This window comes from Protopterus annectens, chromosome 3.part0 (assembly GCF_019279795.1).
Source record: "Protopterus annectens isolate FY-2018-M chromosome 3.part0, PAN1.0, whole genome shotgun sequence".
Lineage (NCBI taxonomy): Eukaryota > Metazoa > Chordata > Ceratodontiformes > Protopteridae > Protopterus > Protopterus annectens.
Genome location: NC_056731.1, coordinates 844,377,806 through 844,395,531, shown reverse-complemented (window position 1 = coordinate 844,395,531; position 17,726 = coordinate 844,377,806). Strand labels below are relative to the sequence as shown.

Below are 17,726 nucleotides of genomic sequence, written 5' to 3'. Positions count from 1 at the left end.
TGAAGTACAACTACTCAGATGGAACATTATGGTGAGTACATAACTTCTTTTTAACAAACATTATACTTCATATATATTGCTGTATCATATAACCTAAGCAACATTACATAAATTATTCAATTCCTGCCCCTTTTTTAAACAAGAAACGTCTTTATTAAACCATCACTTTTGACATAAGCAATCATACATTTATATAAATGAAAATGAACCACATCAACACAGTCCTAGTAGCAAGCATTTTATCTCACAAGCCATACTAACACACTCCAGTTGCAAACATCACTTATATTCTACTCGGTCATTTTCAATCAGACATAACATAGCTCAAGTCATGCCTTCTTTTAAACCTCATTCCTCTCCTGTATGTATTGTTCCCACAGTTCCCATTTTTCATTTGTAGTTTGCTTCTACCCTTTTCTAAAGATCTCAATTCCAGTTGTTTTGTCTCTGTTACTATATTCACTACTTTTAATGAAGTTGGTTTAGATTTTTCATTTCCATTTTCTAGTAATTGCTTTTTTTTGGCAGCTGCCATAATTAGACACAGCAAGGCCTTACCATGTCTAGGCAATTCTGATTCTGTATCTTAACTCAGAAAAATCATCTCTCTCATCACACCAATCTGCCCACCCACCATCTCCAACAGTGCATCCTGTAGAGAATCCTTAAAATCCACCAACCCACTGCACTCCCAGAAAATATGTTCCCAAGTACCTCTTTCTTCCCCGTCACACCTCCAACATTTGCTGTCTTCCTGAAGAAACATTATCTGTTGTTTGCTTGAGATATAAAAATATCTATATAAACATTTCCAAGCAAAAATTGTAAATCTTCAAGATTTTTTTGCATATTTGGGAGACATACATATATCCTGCCATTGTTTCTTTGTGAATTGCTTATCTAATCTCTCTTCCCAGTCCTTTCCAACCTCCTCTGATTGATTCTTCTAGTTATCACACAGTATTTTATATGCTCTACGAATTATTCCTTTTTTAATGGCAGCCTCTGTTCTAGATTCTGCTAAAATCTGTACCAGTGCTGGTCTTTCATTTAGGACCCCCCTATTTCTTTCTCTTTGCCTATACTTTGATATCAGTCTTTGATAGAGAACCTGCAGTCCAAATACATTCTTGGCCTCTTCCCATTCTATTACCTTTCCCTCTCAATTATTTGCTCCCAATACCTTGGTTCCTTTGCCAGTTTTCTCCAATAAGTTACAGCCCCCTCTTGGCTATTGTCTGTGTCTGTAATTGCTGTCATCCCTATCAGCAGAATCTCCTTTGTCCATTCGTATGTTGGCTTAGTTCTTAGAATACTTTCTGCTACTTTATGGATATGATATTCTATATGATTATTGTTATTTTCCTTAAAGGCCTGCATCCAAAATCTCAGTCTCTCCTTGTTTCTTGAGCCCCCCCCCCCATTTCAACAACATCCCTTTCCACTCTGAATTATAGTTTTCTGCTTGTGTTACATATAGGAGCCTTAACTGTGTAGCTCTGAAAATACCCCTTCAAATCGGGTAATCCCAATCTCTGCCCTGTTCTGCTGTAAGAATCAACTTATCCCACTTGACTCTTGCTGTCTTCCCCTACTAGATAAAGTCCTTCAGCTGTTTATTAATTGCTGTCCACAACTTCTCCTCTGTTGATAAAACTATGCCTGACCTGTGTATAAGACTAAAGGGACTAAAACATTTTGACTGCTTGTATATTACTATCCTTACTACTTGATATGTTCAAAATTTCAAAACGCACATTCATATGGCCGAGACCATATGATCGACATTTTGAAATGTCGAACATGTATAGCGAAGATCCCTATACAGCACAGAACCAGGAGATTTCCCTTTTCTCCACTGAAGTGCGATCTTGGAGTAGGAATATTTAAGTAGCAGGGGGTGTTGGGGTGTAGAGGGCTTGGCCCCCCTGCTAAATGCAGTTAGTGAAGTGTTTTTGTGTGTTTTACTTTATGTTGGAGATGTTTGACTTTTCAAAATGTCGCTCATATTGTCTTGGCCACATGAAAGTCAGCGTTTTGGAATGTCGAACATCTGAAGTAGATCCCTATATCCATATAACAAAGCTTCCATTTTCTCAGTTTTTGTATTATCTTTTATTTAGTCTTTTACCACATATCCTTAGCTGCCACACTAGAATAATTTTTAATCCATACTCCTAAATATTTCATTTTATCATGTCCCCATAAATACAGATATTGCTGAACCAATTTGTGTGTGGGTACATAATTTACTGCTATTGCCTTTGTTTTTAGCTTAATTAATTTTGTATCCCGAAAAGATTTTCAACTGTCTTAAAATGTTCCACAACACTGTAATGTCTCTTTCTGGTTTTGGCAGGTATGAAATAATATTATCTGCAAATAAAGACAGCTTTTCTTGACTACCATGTCAATTATATTCTTGAATTTTTGAGTCCCTTATTTTCTTTGCCAGTGGTGGTAAATATAATGTGAACAACAAAGGGGAAAGAGGGCACCCCTGCCTGGTTTCCTCTGCTCAAGAAGAAATTATCAGAGAGGACCCCACACACGTGAATTTTCTCCTCTGATCCTTCATATATCCTCCTAATCAACCTTATAATTTTTTCAGGAAATGCAAATGCTTCTATTGCCCTGCTCATAAAGGTCCAGCTTACTCTGTCAAATGCTTTCTCTGCATCAAGACCCACCAACAACAATGGCATCTTCTTACATTCTGCTTCCCTCTGGTTCATTAGTGTTCTGTTAATATTGGCAAATGTTTGCCTCCCTTCCACAAAACCACATTGATCCATATCTGTCAATTTTGGCATTAATTTTGTCATTCTTTTATCCATTACAGACATGAACACTATAGTCATGGTTTAATATTGAAATGGGCCTATATGAAGCTGGGTCTGATAGATCTTTATCCTCTTTAGGTATTACAGCTACCACTGCTTTCTTCCAGGACATTGGTACTTCTTCTCCTCATAAAATACTGTTAAACAAAACCTTCCAGATCTTTGTCTTTTCCCCCCTAGCTTTCAAACGTCCACAAAAAATAACATCTATTCCTGGGGACTTTCCTATAGATTGGTTCACCTCTTTTTGTTAAGCACACAAAAAGAAGACAGAAAGGTAGGTTTTGTTCAAAGAGTAGAAAATGTTGCTCTTGGAGATTTCATTGCCTCTGTTGAAGTTTTCATTGGTTTTGACTAGGTCAAGTATATTTGCATTTTTCTTGGACTTCATAATCTCTAGTAAAGGAGAGTTTTTGCATTGCATCCCTTCCAATTCATGTGGTGGGAGTCTATCAAATGTCATACATGTCTCCACAGTCATCTCCTTGCTGGATCATGTAAACAGTCTCTGTCCATGGTGATCAATGAATAACTGATAAATTCAATTCAGGAAAAAGGTCTTGTCCTGTACCATCAAATGTATGTAATTTCCTTAGTACTCTGCAGTGTCATTGTAGCTCACTGAAATCCCCATCAGAATCCTTATCAGTAAAGCCTGCCTTAGTCAGTTTCAAACTCTTAGACATTTCTTCCTCAAGGGATGTCAAAAATAGTGTCAAAATGCGTATTTACCCTTGTAAAGCTTGCCTGTGAAGGACTACTACATTTCATTTGGACATTGAGAGAGACACTATGCAAATGAAAGACTAGTTGAGGTCATTTTCCACTTCTTCACTATTTCAACCTTCCTTGATTGTGAGGAGTTTTTGTCTTGTTACCAATGTCCCAAATGTTTAATGTCTTTTCAGGTTTGTAAGAGATGCAATGGGTTTCTAAGGTATCATATAGGACAACTCCCATAGCAGACTTGTAAATAGATCTTTTTGAACCTCATCCTTAGGATGTCAGATGCTCTGTGTTTTAAAGGTACTATTAAGGTTGCTTGCAATGCATCCAAGAAGTTGATGTCATTTTTTTTGCAAGGCAGTCAAAACTCCTTTTGCCCACTATATTTTTTCTTTTCAGTGCCTTACCTAGCCCATATAGCACCAGAGTTTTTTCTGGTAAAGGACAGAGTACCAACTTTAAGTGAATCTGACAGAAAGACAGTATTTCACAACTGGCGTTACTATGAATATGATAGTCTGTCACATAACCAAAGGATTTATACTGCTGTGAATGTACTGATGAGATCTGCAGCCACAGCTCTGACAATTTGTAGGCATATATGACTCACCCCTTTGCTGAGATTAAATTCCTGAGATTTTAATGAGTAATTAGCACTTATCTGATGAAACCACTGAAAAAATGGAAAGAAAATGGGAAATTCTGCCTGTTTTGAATTAAATATTTCAAACTTGCATTCCTCAGTATTTCTGTTACCATATTAAACAGTAGGGAGTTGAAGACTAGAAGTGAGTGTTTTGCTTTTGCAAACAGATCATTTGCTTAGTTTTATTGCAGATAATGCAGAAAACTAAAGCAAATGTGAAACTGCCATGTGCAGATTAACATTTCATATGCAGCACTCACAGTTTTGTCTGCTGTAGTTTACTGTGTGAATTAAGTCAGATTAGATAATGTTGTAAGCAGTGGTATAGTGGTTAATGTTGCCACCTCCCAGTGCTTAGGTGTTCAGGTTGTTTCTTGACTAAAGTGTCTTCTTTGTGGAGTTTGCATGTCTTCCCTTTCCCTAAGTGGGCTTTCACCAGCTGCCTCAGTTTCCTCCTTCCCAAAGACAGGCCAGAGGTGAATCGGTGATCCTGCAAAATTTTCCATGGGTATGATTGCCATGTTTGAGTGATTTTGTGTGTCCTATTGCAGGCTGACATTCTATCCTGTATTAGTTAATCTGCTTTCACCCATTGAATGTATGATAAGCACTTTTGTGATAAGAATTTGGATCATTTGTAATTAAGTGCTCTGAGTGCTCTTCAGCATTTCTGAAGCCTTGCTGGGATTGGACCAGTGGCCTGGCTATGCACATCGCATGAATTTAGCTTAGATGTTTTGCTCTCAATTTGATGCTTTGCTTTTTTGATTTTAAAATATTCTGAACTTGGGCATTGAATTTGGTCATTTATTTTTCTTTGGACATGGTACATGTCATTCATCCTTTTTGGGGTACAGACTTGGTTATTGATCATAGTTCAGGTAAAGCACTGGCTTCTAATCTCTCTAGGGGTATGAATTCAGACATCCTTCCTTCTAGGGCTTGCAAATGCTTTAGTGATACTGTTTAACATGCATATAAATGTTAACATACATATAATTACTCAGCCACCCTACCAAACACAAAACACATCTGACCTCTGCTGAAAAAAGTGAAGTAATAATGTGAAAATGCATATGTATTGTAAAGTTGTACATATTCTTTAAGTATAAATATTTCATGTGAAAATCCATATGTACTATACATATTTTATATATATGTAAATATAGTAATCTCTTATTGTAAACTGTATAATTACTGCTTTAACATTCCTAATCAAAAGTTCACTAGAATTCAAATCTTCCCATATATATATATATATATATATATATATATATATATATATATATATATATATATAATAGATTTGTACATATGTTTGTATATTCAACATTGTTTTTCAAGTGCTCTGCTTTTGTATTTTCTCAAAGACATCATCCTTTACATGCAAACTCAGCATTGTATTTATTTCTGCTCTTCTAAGAGTTTGGGTTGTGAATAAAAATGGTTAACTGCCTAATCTACTCTCCTGGTTTACAAACTAGAAATAAATAAATAGGGATGGTGATTTTGTCACCCATCTTTCTTGGTTTTGAATTTCGTATTTAGTACTTTTTGCATAATAATTATATGTTTGAAGTGTATTTTAATACAAATTATACAAGGACTGGTCTTTTTTATTGAAAAATGAGCACGCTGATTTGACAGCCCAACCATTGTGCTCGTTGTCATACCTCTCAACCTGGAAACATCAAAAATCTGGATAAAGGCCCATGAAAAATAGGTACAAGTCTGCATGCTGATTAACATAAACTTTGCATACATAATTATGTAGCTCCACCCACTCCAATGGAATTGTGGGGTACCAACTTTCAAACACAAACTGAAAAACAGACAACCAAAATAGGGCACTAGACCTTGTAGTAATTAGTAACTATTTTTTTAAATGTGTAGCAATGAGGTTCATTGGGAAGGGAGAAGATGATCCTTAGGATTTTGTTTTTGGTGACTTGCAGTATGTGGGTTTTGTGGTATAAGTAGGGCTTTTAACGGTAGGCAATATTCTAATCTTAGCAAAAAATATTATAGTTTGCTAGGACCTCCAAAAGTCATTCTCCATGGCCTGCTGATCAGTGGCATAGCTAGTGTTTTTGTCGCCCCGGGCTGTCTTTGAGTTTGCCACCCTTTTCCTCCCCTCACAAAATCAGGGTCGAATGGGCCCCCCCCCCCCCGCAGCCATTCCAGTGTCCCATTACTTGGCTATTTACCATAAACACTGTAATGTGCATACTGTTTTACTTCTACAATGATGTTTTGGATTTCATTTAAAACTTTTATTTTACATTTTATAGCACATACACTAATAGACATCTGCTAAACAAAGCAATACAGTCTCACAGTGAAAATAGACTTAACATTAAAACTTTTCTGCCCTTGAAATTCACATTCATTGAAACAGCATTGAAACCCACATTCAAAGAAAATGCATCTGGCCAGTGGCGGATAAAGATTACCTTTGGGCTGTTTTCAAATTATAGGCCCCTTGCACATGAAACATACATGTGTTCTTTGATACACCTTCCTGATTGTATTAAGTTATATTCCTTGTATAATATAGCACACTTGTTAGAGCACGTTTTAAGTTTATTGTTTTCAACATTTTTCCAGTAAGCAGTATAACAAAATGCATGAACCAATAATGACAAAACTGTCCAATTCAGAACATTTCCATCATAACAGTTTACTCAGACTTCTGCAATCCACCAGTATCAGTAAATATGCACAGTCCTTGCAGAAGTAAAAGACATCTAAATAATTCCACATTAAAGAGATCTGTAACTAATGAAGAGGTTGCTGCTAGCAAACAACTTTATATTTCATTGTCTCATCTACAAGTAAAGTGCCTGTTGCCTTTGAAGAATAAATTGCCTATGTTAAATTAAAAAAATTGATAAGCTAGTAATATTGCATTAGGGAATGGATGGCAAACTGATAACAGGTTCATAGTTACTAGGTATCTCCGCCAAAGAGGGCATTCTCAGGACTGCAGCATCCACCCCATTTAAAAATACCTCACAGTACAGTATTAGCAATCCATATGCATACTGTGGGAGTAGAACCCACAGCCTTCTGCATCAAAAGCAAGTATTCTACCTGTTGTGCTACTAACAACAGAAACAGACAGCACTAAACTTCTCTCTTCTGAAGAACTATGCAGCACAAGAAATCTGCAAAAAGCCAAAATGTATGGGGGGGAGGAGAAGGGCCCAGAAAACAGGGACACATTTTAAACATTGCTTGTATAATCTTGGAAAGTTGCTAGAATAAGATGTTTTCTGTTACCATGCCTTTCCTGAAAGATAGGAAGATAAGATATGAAGACTGGAACTTAAATGGCTGTCATTATTTGGTGAATTCATTTCTCACTGATTTGCCAGAAAACCACAAATTTTAAGAGAAACAGACCAAACGTTATGTCAGCCAAACATTCCAGACATTGAATCACAAGTATGGGTAGGGAATTCAGGCTCTCGCTTCTTGTACCTAAGGTACAGGGTTTGAGCCTGAGTAACACTAACCACCAGGTGTACTTAACTAGCGCATTTTTTACACACACACACACACACACACCTCTCAGCACTGAATAGTAATAACGTGAATAATACGAGGGAACCACTCTCTGCTATGAATAATAAGTCAATAGATTTCTGCCGTTAGCATGAACAGATGCACGAATACTTAACCCCCAAGAGGACTGGCAGCAAACCCCCCCCCCCCCCAGCACTGAATAATGATGAATCTCTTTCTGGTCTGCTTTAAATAGATTTCTGCCATTAGTGGTTAGCGGTTAAATACAAATAAGCTGGACCCGTAGTATCAGATACCATACAATTCTTTTTTTTCTTACCTGGAGGCTGATCATCCTGACCTGTGCTGGGCGGACACTGAAAACGTCTGCTATATTCCCTCCAAAACAGTTCAAAATGACAGTCCAATGAAGCTGATGTAATTTATGCATGTCCCCTATAGGCTGGTGATGTGTGGAGATGTTGGCCGTAAATTTAAAGTTGTAATACTAAAATAAATAAATAAATAAAAAAAAAAAACGGGAATTAAAGGCGCCACTCGGGAATTCGTGGCACCCCATTATTTTGCCCTCAAAACTGGTAAATACAGAGGAATTCAGTATGGTTGAGAGGTATGCTCATTGTAAATCAAGCATATACCAACAGAAAAAGTTTGGCTGCTAAAGTACCATTCAGTGGCCAGACTTTTCTATGGAAATATGCTATGGAGGGACAGTGCAAAACAGAAGAAAAATCAGGTACATTTTCAAAAATAAGGACACAGAAGCATACTTGATTTTCCTTCTTTTCTGCACTGTCCCTCCATACAAGTTTAATACGCATTTATATTCATGGAATGTTTTACTTTTGAGGGCTGTCATTAGATTTACATTTTGGGTCAAAAATGCCTGGCAGAAGGCATTCTATTGCATTTGTGTGCATGCGGGAAGTTTGAGTCCGTGGTTAGAGTGGCTATTTGCTTTAGATAGGGAGAATGATGCTTTTGCTTTATTTGCTTTGTATACCTTCCTGTTTTACTTCAATTCCTGCTTGTGGGGTTTGTGCTCTCACTTTAATCATGACTTTATTCTCACCTTTCTGGATGTCTTTTACAGCTCTTGATCAGGTAATGTACTTCAGTATGAGTTTTTTGTGTTTTTCTTGCTGTAATGTGCTTCAAGATGTGTTACATTTGTGATTCCTGTTTTATTTTATTTCTTTTTGAAGTCTGTGAGGGAGTTGAAAATCTGTGCTGAAGCTGAGGTCTGTACGGCCTGGTTTAGGTTTTTTTTCCATGCTTCAAGCACACTTGATGGTCAGGTCAACAGCAATCTGATTGATCCATTTTCCTTACCTATTACGTATATGATTAATGTGCTCCATCTATTTTGTATATATAGCAATATTTCTTCCTGTTTTCATGCACTTGCTGTACAGAGGCTTTAGATTTCAGTAGTAAATAATGCTTTACTGTTAACAAATGAAAGTATTTTAAACATAAACATACAACAAGCTGATTAACTTTGTAAACAAGTTCTCAAACTTGCAGTCTTTTCTCAGCTATATTTCTCAGAGTAAAAGCAAATATAACAGTATAAAGTAAGCATTTACTGTAGCAGAAATAAGAAACATTTCCTCAGGCCTTCAGGTGCCTGTGTTCTGAACATGGAACAAATCAACATATTACAAAAGGCCTACAGTAATTTGAAGAATTCTTATTGCTTTCCTGTGTAAGTAGGATAAAGCCAATTCAGACAGGTTGCATTTAATTCCTCAGGAGAAAAGGTTTCTTTTCCATACTTGCAGACTGCTTTCTTTTCTATACAAATTCCCAGGGACTCCTGTCACAACTCACACTGTGATTAGAGGTAAGCAAATCTATCTCTTTTAGTGAGCACTATCCTTAATATACATACCGAATAGCTGTCTCTCATTAGCTTTGTTAGCTGTTTTCTGCTTGAATGCTTTGTGTACGCCTACTGTCATGCTCGCCTACTGTATGTTCTAGGTTCTTCCGTGCTTCCTCTAGCATTCAGAATCTGCCTAGAAATCATGGTGTGTGCGTTATATATATATCAAAATATACACATACACACACACACACCTATATATATATATATATATATATATATGTAATGTATCTGTATTAACAATATGTGTGTGTGTGTGTGTGTGTGTGTGTATATATAAATATATATATATATACATATATATATATATATATATATATATATATATATATATATATGCGCGTGTGTGTGCATTCATACATAATGTGTATGTAATGTATCTGTATTAACAATATGTGTGTGTATATATATATATATATATATATGTGTGTGTGTGTGTATTCATACATAGTGTATATTTATTTATATAGATATAGATATTATACTGTGAATTGTGTAGCTGCTGTTGTTAGAGTTTATTAAAAGGGATCTATTTCAACTGATTGATGAACAACATTGTCCGAGACCACATGATCAACAATGTAGCTCATCGATCAACATAAACAACACAAAAACAATGTTTTTGCAGAGGGGCAAGCCCACCTGCACCTCCCCCCCCCACATCCCCTGAAAATTATATATACAAACTCTAAGATTGCACTACAGTGGTTAAGAGTACATTCCCCAATCCTCACTGTACTGTTAATTCATTCAAAATGGTCTATGAACTGCATTGTCGGTCATGTGATCTCTACAGTGTCATTCATCGACCAAGTGACATAGACCCTTAAAAACTACTTTATACAGTACTGTTGTTGCTGTGGTAGTTAATGTTCTATCTTCTCCCTCTCCTTGGGCCTAACACTGACAAGTCAGGTCAGTGGATGTGTCACATATACCAGTAGTGTTGAGCATGCCCAGGTTATTTACATATTTTTATATGCTTTTCTTTACAGTCTGAGCAGCATTAAACAGGCATGTAGTCTCTCTTCAGTCTAGCATGTCTTTATTGAGAGAATGTTGTCCCTGCATAGTGTAAGTCAAAAATTACAGTAGCTGGAAAAATACTTGCTCATTTTCAGTGATCCCTTATGAACTCTTAATAGCAGAAATATCATAGAACTTCACTTGCCACTTGGCTGTCAGCTTCTGTTTTGGCCTTGTTTCCTTCAGCATTTCTGCCCCTCCTTTTCTTGGTTTTCTTTCTCTGTTACTTTGTTTTTCTTCCAAAATTCATCTTATCTGCCCAGATTCATTCTGTTTCTTTCCTCTTCTACTGAACTGGTATATTTCAGCATAACCCTTGAATTAAGTCTGTTATTAACATTATTTTCATGTCTGTATTATTAGTATTTGATTCATATTATCATTGCTTGGCCATTGTCTGGCTGCATGTTTTTTTTTTTATTATATTTTCCTTATCCATTACCCTTAGTTAGGCTATGACAGTTTACTTCACACCATTCCATCCTAGAGTGCTTTTATGACATCTGCTTGCCTTCACATGTTTGGTAATCATTGCCCATCAATGTTCTTTTTGCATCTTCACTCCCTGGTTTGTAATACTTAAGGGATCATCATCTTTTTCTAGTTGTACTTTCCACTTTGTGTGCTGCAGCTCTGAGTGTGTACACCTTTTTGTCTTCTCTTAACTTTACACACATTTATTTCTATAAAAGCTGTTTATCCATTACTATTGTCTGAGTTTATTTACTGCATGATAGAAACCCATAATGTGTTATTTCAATTACAGATCTGCTTCACTACATTAAGTGTAACAGATGGTCTTGCTTCCCAGTATGTAGAATGCCTCATCCTTTTGGCATGATGCTGCAGTTTCTCTAATTGTATTACTTAAATGATTGCTATTTATTTTAGCCCTACTTAATGAGAGTGGTAAAAATGAGTATTAGGTTTCTTGCAGATGTATGTAAGAGGCTAGCTGTTGTCCTGTGTAAAATTGTTGGGAGACCCTTCAGAGTCTGTGATTGGCTATTGTCCTCCTCTTCTTATCAGATTTGCACAGTTCAGCTAATGCATGCATCATGATACTGATATGTATTTTGAATTTTCACTTTTTTATTCATATTTTTCACTGTAGCATATTAATAGTATTTTATCTCTGATAGTGCATTCATACAGGTTATTTTCTTTTTTTATAGATCACTGTTTGCAGAACATTGATTGACTTGGCATTAGAAGGCCTCTCGTACTATCACACATATGATCGTTTCTTTCTAGGAGTAAGTGTTGTCCTGGGCTTTGTGGGCTGGACATCATACATCATTGTGATGATTATTAAAAATCATACTTCGTTTTGCAAGCCAGCATCACAAATTGATAAAGTAAGTTGATTCTGAAGTTGAAGGATGTTTTTATGCTTGTATTTCATTTGGAAATAGAAATGGCAGAATCTCTCCTAAATGAGTTGAATCTCTCCTAAATGAGTTGTATATGACCATCTGTAGTCCATTGTTAGAAGTGCATTAAACAAGCTTTATCTTCAGTATGTGTTAACTGCTTCAGGTCTTTAATCTTACATACACATTCTTTTCAAGAATTTTTTTATTTGATTTTACATTTCAAAAACCAATCAAACTATTTACAAAAACAGTAGAAATGAACTATATACAGTGTCCGTAACAAAGAATACAAATGCAAACAGTTTATACTTCTCTAATAAGTTATACAATTTCTGCCAAGCAGTTAATTGATGTGTTGTTTTATTAGTTCTCATTTTTATGATAGAAATTTCTTTATTACAAACATCTTTAGCTAAATGAATAAATTCACTATTAAATGAGATAGTAGCCTTAGACTTCAATTCCTTGTAATGATTTTCCTTGCTTTTGACAAAATTGACCATAAAATAAGTTTTTGGTATATTGGTATGATTTCTGGGATTGGAACATTCCAAAAAGATGTTACCATTTTACAATTAATGATCATATGCAGCCAGTCAGCATACAGTGTTGAATCACATCTCTAACATTTTATATTATGTTTTTTATAAATTAAGGCAATTTTATGTGTGGTTAAAAAGCTTCTATCATCTGTCTTAAAAAGTAAAATAATAATATGTTCCAATTTTCTATTAACTTCATTATTGTATTGGTTAGGTGCTTATAATTAACTGATATTGATTGTTTGCAAGTGGATTCAGTAGTAACTCCTAAGTGTTTAATTTGTGTATTGACCCATTAAAAGTTTTTTATAGGAGTTTAACTTTGCTGATACTATCAGAAGTGGTTTAGTTTTATTATGGTTGAATTTTAAACCTGACACTTTCTCAAATAAATTCATAGCATTAACCAAGTATCCCAGTGATGTCTCAATATCACCACACATTATTAATAAATCATATGCATATAGTTGAATTTTGGGAGAGAGATTTTTATTTAAATTATAGCCTTTTATCTTTTTGTAATTTCTTATATAATTAGCAGATGGTTCAATGGTGAGAACAAAAAATAAGGGAGACAAGGGGCATCCTTGTTTTGTACCTTTTAACACCTTGAATGGACTAGAAATAAAAAAGCCAATCTTTTCAAAAGAAATAGTGTTTTCATAAAGCTTTTTGATTACTACTATGAATTCTGGAGAAGAATTATAAGCATGTGGTACTTTGAATAAGTAGGACCAATTTATAGAATCAATTGCTTTATCCAAATCAAGATTTATTAAAGATAATTAATTATTTTTATTAGCTATATCTACTAAGGAAAATAGCCTTATTATGTTATCTTGCACTTTCCTATTAATGAATCCTGCTTGATCTTCATGTATTAGCTCAGAAATTACAGTATTCAGTCTTTTTGCCAGTATAGACATAAATATCTTGAGATATTTGTCTATAAGAAAAACATAATGTGGGATCTTTATCACGTTTTAAGATAGGGAAAACTAGGGAACATTTCCATGAAGGTGGTATATTAGATGTAGATTTGACTTCATGGAAAGTGGAAAGGAGAATCTTTAATGTAGTATCAGGGAGGAATTTATATAACTCAGGGATTATTCCATCTAGTCCTGGTGGTTAGTCTTTATATTCTTGATTTGGTCTGTTAGTTCTTTAAAGGTGAAGGACTTGTTGTTTTGATATTTTTTTAATGTTTTCTTTTAAAAAGCTATGAATAATCATGGTGCTACTCATATTTAACTTTGAACTATTAATACTATCATAGTGCTTATTAAAACAGTTTAGTGTGCTATTTATGTCTGAGACTTTGATTGTTTTATTATTATCCCTATATATAATTTCTTTGATGTGATTTTTTTTTCATTCATAAACTTTGACCTAATTGCTATTTTTGTAAAGTTTTAGGGTTTTATGAATATGAGTATAGTTTGACTTTTTCTAGACTGATAGGGATTTTATGTTGAAGAATTGTTGAAGGATATCTTGGAAATCTTTATTTAGTTTTTTATTGTTAGTGCTGATGTTCATCGTGCATACAGCTGCAGTAATCACAGATGGGTTTTCTGCCGTCAGGCGGGTCCTCGGTCGGCAGAATTCCAAAGTCTAGGTCCGGCGTTGGTTGTTGTTGCTTTCTTTCCTGACGTCAGTGAGGCAGGGGTATATAAGACACAGCCAACGCCATTTTCTTCAGTCTTTTTTGCCGCGCGGTGCCCGAAGCAGAAGCAGTTCGCAAGTGCCGGTCGGCCAGCTCCTGAATTTACGAAAAATTGGAAACCGAAGTCTTCATTAAAGCTAAGTACCCCGTTGGGGAAACTTTTCTTGCCTCAGACCGATGTCAGAAAAAGTTAACAATTGTATTTCTTGTGGGAAGCAAATACCGCATAAGGATTTCCATTCCCTCTGCATACCTTGTTTAGGCCCAGACCACGTCGTCTCGGGCTGTCGCTTTTGCGCTTCTTTCAATAAATGCACTATTAAGCGTCGGGCGGAGTTCGCCCAACACTTTTTTGGTAAAGCCTTTGATTATAAAATGTCGTCGGAGACTCCGACTACCATTTTGTCCAAAAAACGCAAGGACAAGGACCGACACGCGAGGTCCGCGGTCCCCACCGACACCACGCCAAAACAGGCTACACATGGTCCGGTTCTCAGCGAGACGCCTATGCAGTCCCTGACTACCGATGACACTTCTTTGGCGGTGTCTTCTGTAACCGAGACCACAGGTACCTCGGCCCAGACCCAGACTACAACCACCGAAGCCACTGTGAGCGTTGAGCCTCCTAATGTGGACAGGCCCACTTCCACCCATGGTGTCTTTAGACCCTCATCTTCCTTTTCCATTAAGGCCTTTACTAAGTCCAAATCAGCCAGGCATCCCAAGAGGCCTGTTGCACAGGGCCCATCTCCAGGCCCCATGCCTAAAAAGCAGATGCTTAAAATGGCTGAGGATTTAATTACTCTTATCAGGGGTTCCCAACCCCCTCCAGACAAGAGACCCAGAGTGGAGGAAAATTCTCCCTCTTCTGATCAGGGCTCCATTTTTTCAGAACATTCTGATGTAGAGGAACACTCTTACTCCCCTTTTGAAGATTCTGATGCAGAGCAGTCCATTCCTTCTGTATCTCCTCCTGAGGATTTTTCTTTTGGGGAAACCTTGCACACCTTGTGGGAACACTTCCATTGGGAAGGCCAAGACTTTTCTGATTCCAAGAAAAGACTTAGGGAATTTCTTTTGTTACCTCAACACAGACCTCTGGCGATACCTCCTGTCTTGGATATACTTGATGATGTTTATTCGGAGGCTTGCCTTAATCCGGATTCCCTGCCTCCTGCCCCAGTCAAGCCTGATAGGTACTACAGAGTTCCTAACTCTCCCCAATTTCTTTACAAAAGCCATAATGCTGACCCTGAAACCATTTCTCAAGGCCCCAAGGGAATGAAGGCCTCTACTGCTAAGAATCCACTACCTTCCGAAAGAGAGTCAAGATCCTTAGAAAGGTGGGGGAAAAGGTATATACCTCGGCCACCCTAGCCATGAGGGCCTTAAATTGTCAGTTTCATATGCTTAAATATCAGCAGTTTCTGTTATCACAATTAAGAAATAAAATGTCTCAACCTGAACAACCAGATTTGAAGGAGTTGCAGGATATGATGCATAGTGCAGAACAAGTGGGTAAACACACCTTACAATGTGGCTATGATGCCCTAGAGGCCTCAAGTAGAGCTGCTGTTACAGGATCAGTCATTCGTAGACATGCCTGGCTTAGGGAACAAATCTTGCCTGATCATGTGAAAGCTAAACTACTAGATGCTCCTTTACAAAAGGATGTGCTATTTGGTACTAATGCTGAGGAGATATGACGGAAAATGGAAGAAAAAGCCAAATCTATGCAAACTGTCAAAGCTTTTCTACAGGTTCAACCACCACGTTTTAGCAGAAACTGGCCTTCTAAAAACTGGTCCTTTCCAGCCACGGACAAGCCCCAAAGAGGTAGATACAGGCGCACAAGGGGCAGAGGACAATCACAAGGATCATATAGAGTCAGGCAATGGCAAACTCCAGCACCAAGAGGTGGCGAAGACAGTGCACAACAATACAGGAAACAAACCCAATGACTTCCTCCTTTCCATGCCAAGCAAGTCTCAGCTGGCAGCACCCTTGGGAGGAAAGCTGGCCTTATTTACAAGCAATTGGCATATTGTCACAACAGACAAATGGATCCTGGACGTTATAAACAGAGGCTACAGATTTCATTTTCACACTCTTCCAAAAATGAGAGGCATGCCAAACCTGCCACACAATCAAAGGGCAGAGGCACAACTACAAATTTCAAAGCTCATAAACATGAAAGCTATTCAAGAGGTACCTACTCACGAGCAAGGTCAAGGTTTTTATTCCAGACTATTTCTGGTACCAAGGAAAGGAACCGACTGGAGACCCATTTTGGACTTATCCATCCTAAACACATTCTTACTCGTACCAAAATTCAAGATGCTCACATTACAGCAGCTTCTTCCCATGCTGGGCAAGGAGTTTTGGCTGGTAACATTGGACCTCAAGGAGGCATACCTGCATGTCCCAATCAGACAAAGCTGCAGAAGATACCTCAGATTTCTTGCAGGTTCAATACACTATCAATTCTCTGCATTGCCCTTTGGCTTATCTACTGCACCCAGAGTATTCACGAAATGCCTGGCATCAGTAATTGCCTACTGCAGACTTCAAGGGATACAAATTTACCCTTATTTGGACGACTGCCTGATCCAAGCAGACAGCAAGCACATACTTCTGGAACATCTGGCTTATGTAACACGGTTACTGCATTCTCTGGGATACACAATCAACAAAGAGAAATCCAGGCTAACACCATCTCAGAAAATAACTTTCCTGGGTGCCAACTTGGACACAAACACCCAGATGGCCTATCTTACGCCAGAAAAACAGGGGCAACTAACTCAATACTTCAAAATACTAGCAAATTGTACTAGGCTTACTGCAAGGAAAATCCTGCAGGCTCTGGGCTTCATGGCATCTTGCATTCTTTTAATCCCATGTGCAAAGTTGCATATGAGGAAACTTCAATGGTACCTAAAAAACCTATGGTCTCAACACAGCCACAGTTTGGAAACAATAATACCAATAATTCCATGTTTGCAAAAGGAATTTCTATGGTGGGCCCAAGCATGTCAAACAAACACAGGCCTCCCATTCTGCAAGCCTCAAGCAAATCAAGTCATCACAACAGATGCCTCAGATTACGCCTGGGGGGCGCACATGACAGACAGGTGCATTCAGGGCAAATGGTCCCAAAAGGAAAAGCACCTTCACATCAATCAAAAAGAAATGCTAGCAGTGATAAATGCAATTACAGCTTTCAAGGACCTCCTGCATCCAGGACAATTATTGATAAGAACAGACAACACCTCAGTAATGTGGTACATAAACAAACAAGGAGGAACACATTCATACCCCCTGTGCAGACTAGCCATGACACTTTGGAACTTGGCTCTGGAATGGCAAATCGAACTTCAAGCACAGTACTTGCCAGGTTTGGAAAACACGCTGGCAGACAATCTAAGCAGAAATATGACAGATCCACACGAATGGAAGTTGCATCCTCAAGTGTTTACAAAGAT

The 17,726-nt window shown here is 37.3% G+C and overlaps 1 protein-coding gene across 4 annotated transcripts in view; it reads left to right on the top strand.

Moving 5' to 3' along the window:
- The window catches only part of PIGN (phosphatidylinositol glycan anchor biosynthesis class N), a 1,150,670-nt gene that overhangs the window by 494,188 nt on the left and 638,756 nt on the right, over positions 1-17,726 (top strand). For all 4 annotated transcript variants that reach the window (XM_044065181.1, XM_044065178.1, XM_044065179.1 and 1 more), the window contains one exon: positions 11,833-12,015. In XM_044065181.1, coding sequence (XP_043921116.1) covers positions 11,833-12,015 — 183 coding nt within the window. The remainder of the gene's footprint in view (positions 1-11,832; positions 12,016-17,726) is intronic.